Consider the following 15,655-nt stretch of genomic DNA (forward strand, 5'->3'; position numbering starts at 1 on the left):
AGTCAGGAACATAGAAATATGATGCAGCTGATTATTGAACCAACAACCATGTAATTAATGACGATCACAAGCAACAACTATCCAGGAACACAGAGCTATTTATAATCCTGTTGTATCTAGGATCAAACAAATTGTGCATGATGCAATTTTATAGCGAGATGTTATAGCACTGTGTAATTTACAGTAAAATAAATAAACATGTATTATAATGACAAAGTAGTTGACAGCTCTATACGTGTTTTTACACAGAAAGGACAAAAAACAAAATGTTTTAAGACTGTAAAGTCTAGATGGTATATGAACATAACATTGCGAGTACAGGGTTCCTTTTTTTTTTTTTTTTTTTTTTTTTTTTTTTTTAAATACTGGATAACAAAAACAATGTGTCAAAGTAAACCAATAAACAGATTTACATGATCAAATAGATCAAATAGACAGAGCAGAAGAGATGAGATCTCAATCATCTCTCACAATTAGTATTCATTTGCTTGCAACCACTTTTTTCCCCTTTAATATCCAATTAATTTCCTGTATTTGCTCATGTTAAATATAACATCTTTTTTTTTTTCTTTACTTTCAGTTTGGATTAGAATTTTTTCTCCAGTAAATAATCAGGTTTTTTTTAAGTGACATCATTTATATAAAGTGCTCAATGCCAGCAACACTCTCTCCCTCGGTCCTTTGGATGAAGTCTTATTCAATCAATTTTCCCTAAAACTGTGAACTATTACTACAGTAATGTAACTCGTGTTAATGATTTCTAATTTTGGAACATCTTGTGCATAAAGCAGGACTGTTTGCATCTACTGTGTCATTGGGCAGTTTTAGGGTTCAGCAAAAGCCGATGACTGAATAAAACAGTATCAAGGTTTCACCAGTATCTGGATGCACCTAGTCACCATACATTTACATAAGAACAATGACAAAAGGCTTGAGGGTCAATAAGACAACATACACAATGTTAAACAAGGTTTAAAACTTTCTAAAACTCAGAGTCTAAAATTTTCGGAATAGATTTGCAGTAAACAGTAACAAGCTTTAAATAAGAAACAAAGCCGTCACGGCTGTCTATATGTGTATACATAGTTGAGTGTGAGCATGTGTGTGGATTATATGTAGAAGTGAACATGTACATAGTGCTTTGTGAAGTGAATTTAGTGGATTTATCACAATTATATCTACAAACACTCTTTAATCAAAATCAGGCCCCACTAAGGACTGGGCCTGTTTAGCACGTTTCAGATTTTGTTTTCCAGAAAAGAGCCAGTGTCTATTTTACTATTGCCATCAGGGTAAGAGTGCGGTGCAACAGTGTATAGTGCATATGTGTAAACACACTTGTGCACACCCAAACTTTCAATCATTAATGCAATTTCTGCCAAAACCATACATGTTGTGAGTCTGATTTTAGAAGTTATACAATATTGTCAAAAACCTTGTAACAATGATCTTTCCACTATCAAGAACTGAAACAGGAGAAAGCTCAACTCAAGGGTATGTGAGGCAAGTATGCATACTTATGTTATTAAATGGAATCTGTGAATAAGAATATCTCAAGTGCAATAATAATAAAGAACATAAGCATAAAATACCCTCTGGTTTCCAAGACCCAATTGTTTTCATCAGAAGCCTGCCAATGACTGTTAATTTGTAAATATATCATTATTGAATATATTAATATATTTGAAAAATACTCTGAAAACCTTGTTTCTTCGTCCATTATTATCATCCAAGATTATCATCATTTAAGATCCAAGATATCTAAGATTATTCTTCCATTCTTAGAACAATTAACTGCGTGTGACACTCCTGAATAACTAAAACATTTAAAACTGTATCTCCATTACACCACACACCAAAAGTTTGGACACATGTAACTGGTCTTGATAATCTTAAAAGATATCTAAAGGCATATGATTGAAATTTGTTTCAAATGCAAAAATAAATAGTTTTCATTTAAAACTTAGAAACTACAGCCAATAACTGCTCAGCATACATGGGAACTCTTGGAAATTAACCCAACTCTTCACAGATTTCTCATGAAGCTTGTTAATAACTATTTTCTTTTCTTTTTTTTTTTTTTTGTTTAGCAATTTTTGTTCCCTGTAAAATTCAACATTTTTGGATTTTTTGTTATTTTAGTCCTAATGTGGAAAATTAAACAAAATCTTTCTACAAGTAGGTGTATCCAAACTTTTGACAAGTACTATCTCTCTTTTGGTGTCACATGCCATAAACATTTTGTTAGTTTTTCCAAGCTTTTTTGTGATTTGAAAAATCAAAATATTCCTCTTATCATCCTCTTATCATGCTGTCCACTTCTCATGTCAAAATGAACATAGTTCTCTGTGTCTCGAGAATGTCCAAGCACCCTAAGCACATTAATTCATGATTTTTTTTTCAGAGTTCTGAATCTCATTCTTACTTTTCATATCCAGCTGAGCAGGCTTTAAGCACTAGTCCGTTACTCCTTCACTGCAGAGCTTTTCCTCACAGGATCTTAAGTCTGACTGGATCTTCACTCCTGTAATCTGTTCCAACACAATAGTATGAAAGTCCAGGAGATCAATATCTGTGTTGGGAAGTTACCGTAAATTGGAAATAAACCGTCTTCCATCATTTTAGTTTTACATTCCACAAAAAAATAAAAACTGAAAGGCTAAGTTTACTTCCACTGAGTATGTAAGTTCTGAATTCCACATCTGGTTTGGTTCTCAGCATGCTGACATGAGTCAGTAGCTTAATCCAGGGATAATCCTTGGGATTTCAGGTGGCAGAATGGAGAACATAGGTACACCAACAGCACTACACTGGACTCATTTCAAACTGCTGCAGAAAAAATACAGAAGAACAAGGCAATTTTAAAAATCAGGCAGCACTGTGAATTCCACCAAGTCAGTTCAGATGTTACCTTGCACATATGGAACATTTTCAGAGGGTAAGACAGATTTATTGTCAAAAAAAAAAAAAGGAAACTGGAAAATGTCAAAAGTGATAGAAAACAAACATTACACAACAGAATGTAAATATATAGGGACATCGCTGTTCCAGTTTTGTCCCAGTTTCTGTTTGACATATTTTCTCATCCTTGTTAGACAACTATGTGCAACCCTCCTGTTAACAAATCTGATTAAAAGCTTGTTGGGTCCACTAACAAGACACACTGTGACCAAACTAGCGATGATTACTCCTGCAGCTATCCAACTAAATTCCCAAAATTCCATGTCCAATTGCCTAATTATTTTATTTCCTTCACAGAATAAATAAGTGTGCTACACATAGAAACTTACAGAGCTCCAACATAATTTCTAGAGATTATTCATAATATTTATAATATAAATGTTTATGAGTAAATACAAGTATTGTTATGAGTAAAAGAATTTGTATTTATTTATAGTTTTGTAAGTCTGTAATTTCTTTAGGCATCAGCTTGGGATATCACACACAGAATATTCTTGTGTCAAAGTTTTATTATCATTGTGTTTAAGTCCTTTAATCCTTTGAGTAAATAAAGTATTGTTAACCCGTTAATCCACTACTAAGTTTAGGCCCTCCCCCAACCGGAAATCCAATGTGTAGTCAACAACCAGAGTAAACATGAATAGGAGTGTGGAATCTTTCTGTATGAATTTGGTAGCCTGTGCATCATAAGAGGTCAACTAGCCTAAACAGTCTTCATCAAACACTTCTTTAACACTTCAAAAATGAGCAATTAAGCAATAGCTCCAGCAAAATATATACCTGTCTCTGAGTGACAGCAGGACGTCCCACTCTTTACGATGCCCTTTGGTTTTTTTGACAAACAGGAAAGCAGAGGTCCTCGCCTACATCTGCCCCGCTTCCACCACAAGCTAGAGAGATATTAGATGTAAAGTTAAACGTCACTGAGTTCAGTCTTTCCTTATCTTGTGCTGTTCTGAGCTTCATGACCTTATTCTCGACCAGCAGTGGAACTTATGTACTTCATGACGTGTATGTTACATATTACAGTGTTAAAAATATACAGCTGAATAATATTATTGGATACCCCAAGTATACTCCATACTTTATTATGGTGCAAAGCAGCACAAGCAGGACACTGCCCAATATGCCCAGCATCAATATGGTGGCCAGTGTCTGCTGGCTCTGGTTGGTTGCCACCACTGCCAGCAGGTCTGCATGCTCACAACGCATACCTATGAAGCCTGGGAGGCACCTACACCCATAAAAAGACAAAACAAGGAATATTAGGTAAGTATTAAAACATGTATTAGAACTAAAATCATTCAAATATCTCACTACAGTCCTCTCTAAATTCCACAGTCATTTCAACTTTGACACTCATGAGCTCTTACTCTCGCAAATATATTGAGGGGAAATAAGTATTCAAACATTTTTTGTTGTTGTTTGGGGGTTTTTGTATTATATTTTAAAAATATATTTGCAGTGCATATATCCACTTCAAATTAACATACAAGATATAAGTATGAACAAAATTGTATTCATAATGTATATAATAAGAATAAACAAAGATGTAAAAAAAAAAACAAAAAAAAAAAACTTTTTTTATCTACCTGCAGCAGTACCTTTTTTTTTCTTCTTCTTTTCTTTGCAAAGCCACTGTTGGCAATTATAGCTTTGAAATGTCTAAGGTAATAAGTAATCAAGTTTTTGCAGCATTGTTGTTCAATTTTGGCCCATTCCTCCCAACAAATCGTCTTCAAATCATGGCTGAATCATAATCATGGCAAGACTTCTTCAGGCAAGAAAAAAAAAATTGTCAATGTCCACAACTCCAATTCCTCCTTAGGAGCAATTTTCAAATAACCACAGAGCACCTGTACAAACAATTGTATGCAAACATAATAATCTTGGGACCACACAGACACTGCATTATTCAGGAAAGTGGCAGAAATTAACTTTATTAGGAATAAATGAACTGTATTCCAAAAGGTTCAACTGAACCCAAAGACAAACACAAAGGAACCAGTGAAGGAGCTGAGAGGATCAGATACTAAAGCATGTACATCCACCATTAAGAGCATCCTACATTGCTATGGCCTGAAAGGCTGTTGCACAGGGAAGAAGCCCCTTCTCCAAGACGAGCATAAAAAAGCCAGACTGAAGTGTACTGGTGATTACCAGCCATTTGGAGGAGAGTTTTCTGGTCAGGTGAAACAGAAATTTAATTGTTTGGCCATAATGATCAGAGTTATGTATAGAGGAAAAAGGGTGAGGCTTTTAATCTAACTGTGAAGCACGGATGTTGCAGCATCACACTGTGGTGGTGTTTGAAAAAGAGACTGGTGCATGTCAGAAAATAGATGGCATCATGGGAAGGAAATCTAGAAATACTGAAGTTAAAAACTCAAGCCATCAGCCAGAAAGTTAAAACTTGGTCAGAAGAGGATAATAATCCTAAGCATACCTCCAATGTTGTAACAAAATGGCTTGAAGACAACAAATTACAAAGTACTGAAGTGGCCATCACAAAGCCCTGACCTAAATCCCATAGAAAATATCTGGACTGGAGTGACAAAGCATGTCTGAGCAAGGAGGCCCACAAACATAGCTGAGTTACCCCAGTTCTGTCAGGAGGAATGGGCAAAAAAATTCCAGCAAAGTATGTTTAGTTTATCTAATAATTTTATAATTGTGTGGAAATTTGAAAATTTCACAAAAACCATTAAACCAACTAGTTACAAAAGCAGAAAAATCTGTATTTTGTTATTTTTATTATTTTTATGAGCTTTTGGAATGATCGACTTAAACGTAAAATTCATTAAAATCATTAATTATTTATTAACATATTTATCTGTGTAGTATATGAATCATCTCTGATGATTAATGTCTGCAGAGGTAAAGTGGATCATATAGATTTATGCACAAGACAGTGATACACTTGTGCTATTTAAACCAATCTGTCTGTGTATTAAGACAACAGCAAGTCATTTAGTCAAAAACAAGACACATTTGTCCAAACACAGACAGCTTACTGAAGAAACTTTAGCCAGGAATTTATCGATGAATCAGCCATAGTTTGACATCAGTGTATCAGAGCTGCTGACAGAGTCATAGTTACTGAGGAACTGTATTACTCACAGCTTGCTTTCTAGGTGAGCTCATTGTGAGGGCAAAACAATGATTACATAGTTTCATATGTTACTATAAAATAAATATTATTCAACACTTACACCATCAGTAGATGATGTGCATGTTCTGGAAATCCAAGTGTCACAACTCCAAATATTTGTTGTTCAGGAAACTTATGCTAAATTTATAGTAATGTTAAATACACTGGCATTTCATTGGTGGATTGATAGAGGACTAAAACTTAAGTGTAGCCCAAATGTCTAAACAGGATTATGTTCTTTTTTAATATTATTATTGTTATTTTGAATATGGTTCTCAAGTATCATCAGGACCAGTGTCATGGATGTCCTCTCCTTTGCAAAAGCTTAAAATGTTATGCTGATTTTTTCTTTTTTATTATAATTATTATTTTTTATTTAATATTGGTTTTCTATTTCTATTAATACAACCCTAGCTCAAAACTCACTTATTGGGGATATAAACCACTGCAGGGTCTCTCATTCTACTGCACAACTATGTTTACATTTTAATATCTGTATGACCACAGTAAGGTGATGGATTTGTGCACTCACACACACGCTGGTGTCTCCTCCTGGATGAGGAAGCGGCATGTGCCGTGGAAGCAGAAATGGCTGTGAGAGTCAGGACAGTCAGCAAAGTGAGAGTGGACTGCTGCTGCTAGGAACTCTGCAGCCAGGAGGCAAACAGAACAACCACTGTGACATACATTATCAAAACATGAATAGTGTATAGAAAACAAGGTGTTCTGGGTGTTCATATACAGATCATCTTTTGCAGATATCTTTTACAGAGAAACTTCTTTTGAGATTTGGATTTTGACACGGAGGTTTTTGTCAGACTGCCAAGCAGCTGGTTTATAGAAGACAATTTTCTCTCACTGTTTGTCTGATTCCCAGTGTTAAAGTCAATGGGAAATCTGTCCACTAGGTGGTGAAGTAAACGGACAGTATGGTCCAATGATCCACTGATATCCTTGGAAGAGCTAGAAATGCTGCTTCCATGTTATTTTTCCCCATCTATATTCCAAATAACTATGTATTTCATGTAGAGTTTATGCATTTATAAATATCCCCACTTTTCACATGACCAGACACCAGAAAATAAATGATAACAGGTAACAAAACCAGAACTTACTGCTTCTACCAGTACTTGACACTGCTGTTGTGTTGGTAGCAGTTATAGTGGTGGGAGTCATCACCATTGTTGCTGCTGCTGAAGTAGCATTTTCTCGCACTTGGCTGTATGTAAATAAATAGCCTACAAAATAACCATAAAACATATGCGACACATCTTTTCAGCATGACCACCAACATTTGAGAAAAACCACCAACATCATTTCACTCAGCAGGAATTATGGCAATTTCGCTCACCTCTGGAAACAACAGGGTAAAAATTGGTAGGTGTTTACCAGTGTTTGAAGTAGACCAGTATGCAGTACCAGCACTTACGTCTTACTCTTTTGAGTACCATAAGTTTTTATTGTGTACCAGCCTTTCTCAGCAGTACAACAGCATCACAGGGCAGAAATAAGAGGCCCTAATCATCATATGGCAAAAAGGAGTAACTTAAACAGACCTGATGGTGTTCCCTTAGATGATGCTTATTTATATTTTAGACTAATTAATTAAATACACTACCTGAAAATAAGAATAGAAAGAAATTAACTTCTGTTCAATCTACCAGGTAAACATGCCCAACTAAACTTTGATTTTTACACTATGATATGAACATGCACATTACTTAAAACTAACATGAGTTTGACTAAAGACTGATTTGTAGAGTAGAGTATACTAGCGAATCCCTGTTGATCAGAAATCACAATCTAATTAGCTAAAAGGGATATAATTTCAAAAGGAACAGTACTTATATACAAAACTTCTCAATCTCTTGGGTTTTAGACCTTTTTCACATGTCAGGGATTTTCTAATCCTCTTTCATCAATAAATAAATTCACTTTAACATCCAAGACATTTTACACCAGAACAGTTTCACATCATACAACTTCTTCATTTTAGTCAATGTACATGTTACAGACCCAGAGTATCCAAACAAAGCACTTTTCATCAATGCTTTCAAATGTGCTGAACTGTGGGGCCTCTCAAGGTCATTATCAACCAAACCAACCACACAGTTCACTACTGTATGCTAATTTATCTGATAAGAAAATTCTATGATTGACCAAATATAACTGACTTTAACTGAGTAAAGCTCAAATTGGTTGTCTAAGAGTACCTCTTATTCCCTGATGACCAAATACTCCATTAGGCAGCTTCAACCCACAAATACTCCATTAGGCAGCTTCAACCTACAAATACTCCATTAGGCAGCTTTACCTGGTGTTTGAGTGAAATGATCCCTTAACTGTTTAAATGAACACAGGAGAAGGATTAATCCAGGAAAACTGAATATTTATTATCCTCAAATGTCCAGTTTTTCACTCACTCATATTCACTTTCAGTAATTGCTTTATCCTGATCAGGGTTGCAGTGACAATTTTCCTAACCTGTGTTGTTGAGATTTGTGTTCCATGAACAAACAGCATTGACATCAAATTGTCAGTGGAGTGTGACTACATCCCTACTAGAGCAGGATTGGTTTTACCAAGAGATGCACTGTAATTTAAATTTTTAACTGACAACATTCATGGTTTTAATCCATTCTAAAAGTCAGACACATTGTAGTTCAGTTTATGTAGTTCATAAAACGTGACGCTCACTCGGCAGTAACAGTAGTCATGTCTGAATCAATGAGATGTCAAACTATTCCTTTAGATCTGACATAAATACAGTTGATTATACTGCCAGTTATAATACTCACCAGGTATACCATGTGTATGTACTGAAATGTATAAATATTAATTCTGGCATAGTCATGCTGTCCTAGCATGTGCAATAACAAAATTAACCTAATTTCCCAGTCACATGAGAAACCGGCTGTGCCTTCTGACACGCTGAAATGTTAGAGTGACATCAAGTCATGGTTTGGGGTAATATATATTCTGTGCCTCAGATCCTTCTTTACAATCTTAATAGATGCGTCAGCTACAGGAATGACAGAAGAAGTCTGAGTCTATTTACACCTCACACCTATAACACCTTCAGCAGAACAAGGAATTAAAACAAAGCTTCTTTAACTATATGTAGGATAAGTGAGTAGGATCATGCATTTTCTACAAGGACACAAAACTGGCACATGTGAAATAGAGCATGGCTCTGGTGTGGTGTTCTGCCTGGGCCACTTCAATGTCACACTGGAGCACACATCCAACCCAGGTGCACAAACACAACTTACTCAAGTTACTAGTCCAAGTGATTTTTAAAGCAACATTATAATTGCTTGTAATGTGTCACTGCAATAAACTGACAGCATAACCTGCATGTTTCACAGAACAGCTTAACTTCTCCCCTGTTTATACATACATACATACATTCATTCATTCATTCATACATGCATACACACGCAAGCAAGAAACATTTACTCACCACTAAGGAGGAATAACGTATCCCAAAAAGAGCGATACATCATTATAAGGCTCCAACGTGTTCCCTTGGATCCGTGGCGTCTTAAGTTAAAGTATATTTGGAAGGTAAGTACGTTTGTCCTCCAGTGAAGGCCCAAATGTTTGCTTGTCAAAAGTAATATCGAAAAAAAACAATTTTAAGCTTGATTCCATACCAGTGGGTATTAAATGGTGGTTTAGCGTCCTTCAAATAAGCCACGCGTCGATTTACTTAAACATGAACTTATGAAGTGCTCTGCTAGACTCTTTACATGCAACAGACGCTTGCCCCACTAGATCCGGACTACCAGCGCTGAAGACAATTGTAAGCAATTGACGCAGGGCGCATCCTCCACACACTTGATTACTTTTGTGCGCGCGTGCATGTATGCGCGTTTATGAGAGTATGTGTGTGTGCATGTATGCGCGTTTATGAGAGAGTGTGTGCGCGTGCATGTATGCGCGTTTATGAGAGTGAGTTAGTGAGAGAGAGAGAGGGAGATCACCAGAATTAATGGTGAAATCAGTCATCTTAAGAAGAAGCTGTGGATAAAATGTGGGGGGAAACAAATAATGTGGACCAACATCACGTGGACAAACAAAGGAGCATCTCTACTTGACTGGCAATCATGTTGCCTCTTTAATAAAGTCTGGTTTTTGTCTCATCAAGTGCTGAGAAAGAAACTTCTTACTAAGAGGATGGAGCTCTAAACAGGTGAAAGCATGTGTTTTGTTGCTAGTGGAGAATGCTTCAAAGTGCAGAGACGTGCCTGGTGACCTACAGGCCTATGAATTTGTTGTAGTGTGGTTGAGTGTTCCTCCATCAATCATCATAGAGTTTATAAAGTTAGTTGGACTCAGCTAACATGCATACAAAAAAGGCCAGAGTTGGGTTTGCCACTATTTCTCTGCTTATCTCCGCTGAGTGGAGTCTCACTTGGAGCTTGCGCTCACTCTCCTGATTATTGGCCCTCTGACTAGAGCGGCTAAAACACAGTTGAGCCTGCTAGGTTAACGAGACCGCTAATGTGCAACACTGGGGCTGGAATGGGATCTCCCTATGCACACCTTCGTTCTTCCCCTTGGGTAGGATGTTCTTTCTGCGTCTCCACTCCACCAGTAGTGTTTTTTCACACGCTCTATTCTCTACTCGACTAGCAGGGCTGTAGCCAAGCACCCCTAGCATATTGAGGTGCTGTTCCTAGCTAGCCCACTATGTTAGCAAAACAGCTAACACAACACATTAGGGCTGGTGTCAGATTCCTTCAGCTAATCCTTAATTTTCTCCACTTACCTGTTTTTTCCTTTCTCTCCTCTTCCTTACCCAGCTTCCACATCTCCTGCCATCCAATGACTAGAGGGCCTGTGTCTACATACTGCCAGAATGTTCAAGTGGAAGATGGTTCAGACATTTCCTTCGCTGACTGCTCAGCAATGCCGAGCTGACAAGTCGGACTAGTTGGACGATTTTTGACCCTGACTCTGATTTTAGACTCTATCTAATCTGAAGCAAGCGCCACAATGTAAGAAACAAAGTAAAGAACTAAAAAAGCTATCCAAGTCTCTTTCTAGGCGTATGGATGAACTAAGCTAAGACATGGCTCATCTGTAATTGTTGGTCCTGGAACTGAAGCTGCACACAGTGGAGCCATTCATGCCATTCATCACTGTACTCCTTATAGCCAGAGAGCCAATCTAGACTGACAATAAATGCAAATTTTAATGTCCTAAAACTCCAGCCTACATGTTCTTTCAGCTTTGTACAAGCCCTAAATGGACATCACACTCTCAGGCCCTTAGCAGGTGCCTGGGTGCTCCCATTCACTGTATGGGTCAAACCCATAACAGCTTCCTCTTCACAAAAAGGGTAGTGCAGAGCTTTACGTGATGTGTGGGGGCTGCTGGCAGGATGTTTCACAACATTGCTCATTGAACAGTGACTTCATCATACCAGTGGTTGCTGATGACAATGTAGTAAGGGTACAATCAGTTTCACAATCAGCTCCAATATTTTCTGGGCATAGGGTATCTGTGTAGGGTCAGCAACAGACCCATCAAGCCTGCCTCCTGGACCCAAGAAGTTTGTTTCCCCTTGGACCAAGCTATAATTGAGAAACTAGACCCCATCAGATGGCACTCTCTGCCTTGCCCACCCACAGTTAGCCTAATTGAAAGCAACTCACTTTTGGAAAGAGCAATGGTGTAGTGGATGTACTGTTGAGGCAGCAAATACACCGGAGAGTGGTGTGTCTGATCTGGGATAGATTTGGCAAGGCTCAGGTGAACTTCTTTGCCCATGCTAAGTGGATTCATTGTTGAATGTGGTTCTCCCTGGTGGAGCTGGACAGTCCACAGGGATTGGCCCACAACTAGCCTCACTATCTACTGTATACATTTCTACCTCTACCAGTGATTCTGTTTATACTGCACATAATTCAATTATCTGTATGTAAATAAATATCAATTTATTTATAAGTCCTGCTTATGGCTCAGAATGGCCTTGGTTTCTAGTGCTGCTCTCAGTAGTGGTCAGAACACTTTTGCAAATCCCTGAGCAGATCCCCCAATAGACAGAGAGATATGACACCTTTGAACAGGTCACCTGTGTCTGTGGGTATGGCCCCTTGGAGTGAAGTGCAGGTGGGAACTGCAGCCAAGCAATCCAGGAAATACGTCTGCAAGAGCCCCTAATACACAGTCCTTCTGTGCTCTCATGTGGAAACTGTTCTATGAATGGTGTAGACCTCATAGTTTATGTTTGGTGTACTGCCTGGTTTCCAGAGTATTAGCCTACTTGTGTGCAGCTTGGATGCTGTAAATTCCCCATCTATGCTAAAAGTGTATGTGATGGCCATTCTAGTGTGTCATAGCACCATGGATGGTGTCTCCCTGGGGGTTGATAAACTTATCACAATTTTCTGAAGGTAGCTAGGCAGCTTTGTCCACCACACTCCCCCAACATGTCCCCCTTGTACTAGAGTTCATTAAGGCCTCTCTTTAAAGCCTAGGCAGGATGCTGAACTGAGATGGATTTTTGCCTTGACGATAAGCTTGACTTGACTTGTTGGTGGGCAGATGGTTCCAGACTGACCTAAAGTTTAAGCTAAAGGGTTTCTGCCAATGGTCATATCATCCAGTTTTGTTAACCAATTGATTGGCCTTACAGCATTCCATGAGGGCTAAAGTGTGGAGAGGTCCTTGTTATGCCCAGTATGGTACTATGTGGACTGGATGGCAGCTGTTTGATCATCATATCAACTAACCCTCTGTCAAATAGGAAAGACATGGGGAGCTCCCCTGCCCCCTAGGTGATAAACATTATCACCCTGGCCTAGAGGTGGGACAGACACCCAGATACTACCATGACATGCCATCCTCTTTGTGGTCATTATTTACAGGCATGTCACTCCAGGAAGTCTGCTCTGATGCTACCTAGGCATTGCCATGTACCTTCTCCAGGTTCTACATGGTTAAAAGCCCCTCCCAGTGGTGTGAGTGGGTTAAGAACACTAGTTATGTACAGTATGTAACTGTGGCTCTTTGAGCACCAGATAACCACCAGGTTTCCCTGTCATTCAGACATGCTGATCTGGCAGGCCCTCGGAAAGAAGCTTCTAAGGTAGAGGTATTCAAACTGTGGAGGGCCACAAAGAAATTGCAGGGGGGCATGGGTGACTGACACTCATAGTGTCAGTCTTCTCATTATGTGGGCTCTTACAGGGGCTCTGTTGGCTGGGTCCATGTCGGCCGGGTCCATCTCCATCCACTTTGGGAGTTATGACTTTTCAAGATTCATTATGGTATATCTACAGTGGAGGCCAAATGTTACCATAGATTTCTTTTGGCAAGTCAATTAGGCAAAATCCACTTTTTTCACATCAGAGGTAATTAAAACAATTAGAGACAGATTTATTTCAGCTTTAATTTACTATATCAGAATTCCATTAGGTCAGAGGTTTACACACAAGTTGACTGTCTCTTTAAACAGTCTTTAAACACATTAATTTAGGGGTTAAAAAGCTAGTTTAACCAGTCTGCCAAGCTACCAAAACCAAGGCCTCCTGGTTAGCTTGAAGAAAGCATAGCTGGAAATATCTTTATCTTTGTTATCTTTTTTTATCAAAAGAAACATTTGACTGTAGACTGTAGACAGTGTGGGTGTGTAGTCTAAAATCAGAATCAGAAAGAATTTTATTGGCCAAGTAAGGTTTCACTTAGGAATTTGACTTAAAATTTATTATTCAAAATTATGAATACTGTATAATACAGTTTGAGAAAACTTGCGCTAGCTGTGAAGATACATTGCTGTATTTCAGTAGGTCATTAATTTGTGTTAATGAAATGTGTCTAGTCTGTTGTTGAGCAGGCAACAGCTGGGGGAAGGAAACTGTCTCTGTGTTTGGAAGGTTTTGTATTCATGCTCTGGTACCTTACCCCTGAAGGAAGTGGTTAGAAAAGTGAGGGGTCAGAGAAAATTATATCTGCTCTTGTTCTGGCTCTGCTGACGTGGTTGGTGAAGGAGAGCAAGTCACAACCAATGATCTCCACAGATTGAATGACACTTTGGAGTCTGAGTTCTTCCATGAGATGGTAGAGCCAAACAAGGCAGTTATGGAGGTTGTGAGTATGGACTCTATGATTGCACTATAGAACTATACCATCATTGCCAGAGATAGGCTATATTTCCTCAACTGCCACCAAGGGTACATCCTCTGTTGGGCCTTCTTTATGATCATGTCAGTGTGTTATTCCTATTTGAGGTCCCTGGAAATTGTAGTTCCAAGCCTACTGTAGAGCCATTTTTGGATAGAGGACATGGTGAGGTGAGTGCTCCTTCAAAGTTCATGATCATCTCTACAGTCTTCAGAGTGTTTAAGTATAAATTTTTGAGACTGAGCTGAGGATACAAGCTTTCACTTGCCTGTATGATGTCTCATCTCTTTTCTGTATGAGGCCAGTGACTGCTGTGTCATCATTTAACACTGCAGGATCTTTGGAGGTGCAGTTATTGGTATACAGAGAGTAAAGCATGAGCGAAAGCACACATGCTTGAGGCAATCCAGTGCTGAGGGTGGGATGAAAATGAATTGAGCTTCCCCACTCTCACATGCTATTTTCTGTTGGTCAGGAAGTTCGACATCCACCGTCACATGAAGTATGGCAAAGCTAGCTGGGAAAGTTCGCCATGTAACAGTGATTGGACCATTGTGTTAAATTCTGCATTGAAATCAGCAAACAGCATTCTAGTAGAAGATCCCAGGGAAGCCAGGTCAAAAACAAACCTGTAGTTCAGTTGTTTTAGCTAAATACATGGGAGTTTATCATGTTTTCAGCTTATTTAGATCTGAAAGACACGATCTACACCAAAAAACATAAATGGGAATACAATTACTGTACTGTACAGTATTGTAACTGTTCTGGTTGCAGGGGTCAGTGTGAATGTGCAGCCAATGTATTTTGGTGAAAGTGCACCAAAACACTGATGTGGTGCTGTGAACCTGTCTTCTTTCATCTTCACCTCTTGGGTTGGTGCCGGGACAAGTGGTAGGTTTAAGGCGAGTCCACAAAACAGTTACAGCAAATAACATTTACAGCAAAATATTTGGGTCTTATATAAATGCCAAATATTATAGATGCCAAAATTTAAATGGTCTGTATCAAGTCCTTGGAAGACATAATTTCGAAAGCACTAGTCGCTGACTGCACTGTGATGAATTTAGTCAGAGTGATTCTAGCACCCGTAAAAGCTGATACACACGTTTATAATCTCCTTCACTCTCATTTTAATATAAGTCTGGCTCATTTTGTATGTGTGCACAGGGAGGTGTTGGGTTGTGAATCATGTTGGCAGTACTTGTTAGCCAGTAATGCTGTGCTGGGCTTCATTCAGCTCCTAACGCTACCCTAGTTGCCAGAGAGCCCTCAGTACCTTCTCATCGATCGTGGCGATAAGGACGCCTGCTTAAAGGGTAACACAAACTATTATATTGTGTTTATTATATTACACATTATATAAGGAACAAAACATAATGGGGTGTGTTATAGAAAAATAATTAACGATGG

At 38.4% G+C, this 15,655-nt stretch overlaps 1 protein-coding gene across 1 annotated transcript; it reads right to left on the minus strand.

Annotated features, from left to right (window-relative positions):
• Window positions 1–543: 543 nt before the first annotated feature.
• On the minus strand, window positions 544–10,049 carry tgfa (transforming growth factor, alpha). Its single transcript, XM_026924815.3, has 7 exons — window positions 9,769–10,049; window positions 9,576–9,655; window positions 7,228–7,350; window positions 6,645–6,759; window positions 4,046–4,195; window positions 3,742–3,851; window positions 544–2,829 (listed from the first exon to the last, which is right to left on the minus strand). Exons 2-7 carry the CDS (start codon window positions 9,616–9,618, stop codon window positions 2,822–2,824), a joined length of 549 nt encoding a protein of 182 aa, XP_026780616.1. The 5' UTR covers window positions 9,619–9,655; window positions 9,769–10,049; the 3' UTR covers window positions 544–2,821.
• Window positions 10,050–15,655: the final 5,606 nt, after the last annotated feature.

The sequence above is a fragment of the Pangasianodon hypophthalmus genome, chromosome 2 (assembly GCF_027358585.1).
Source record: "Pangasianodon hypophthalmus isolate fPanHyp1 chromosome 2, fPanHyp1.pri, whole genome shotgun sequence".
Classification (NCBI taxonomy): domain Eukaryota; kingdom Metazoa; phylum Chordata; class Actinopteri; order Siluriformes; family Pangasiidae; genus Pangasianodon; species Pangasianodon hypophthalmus.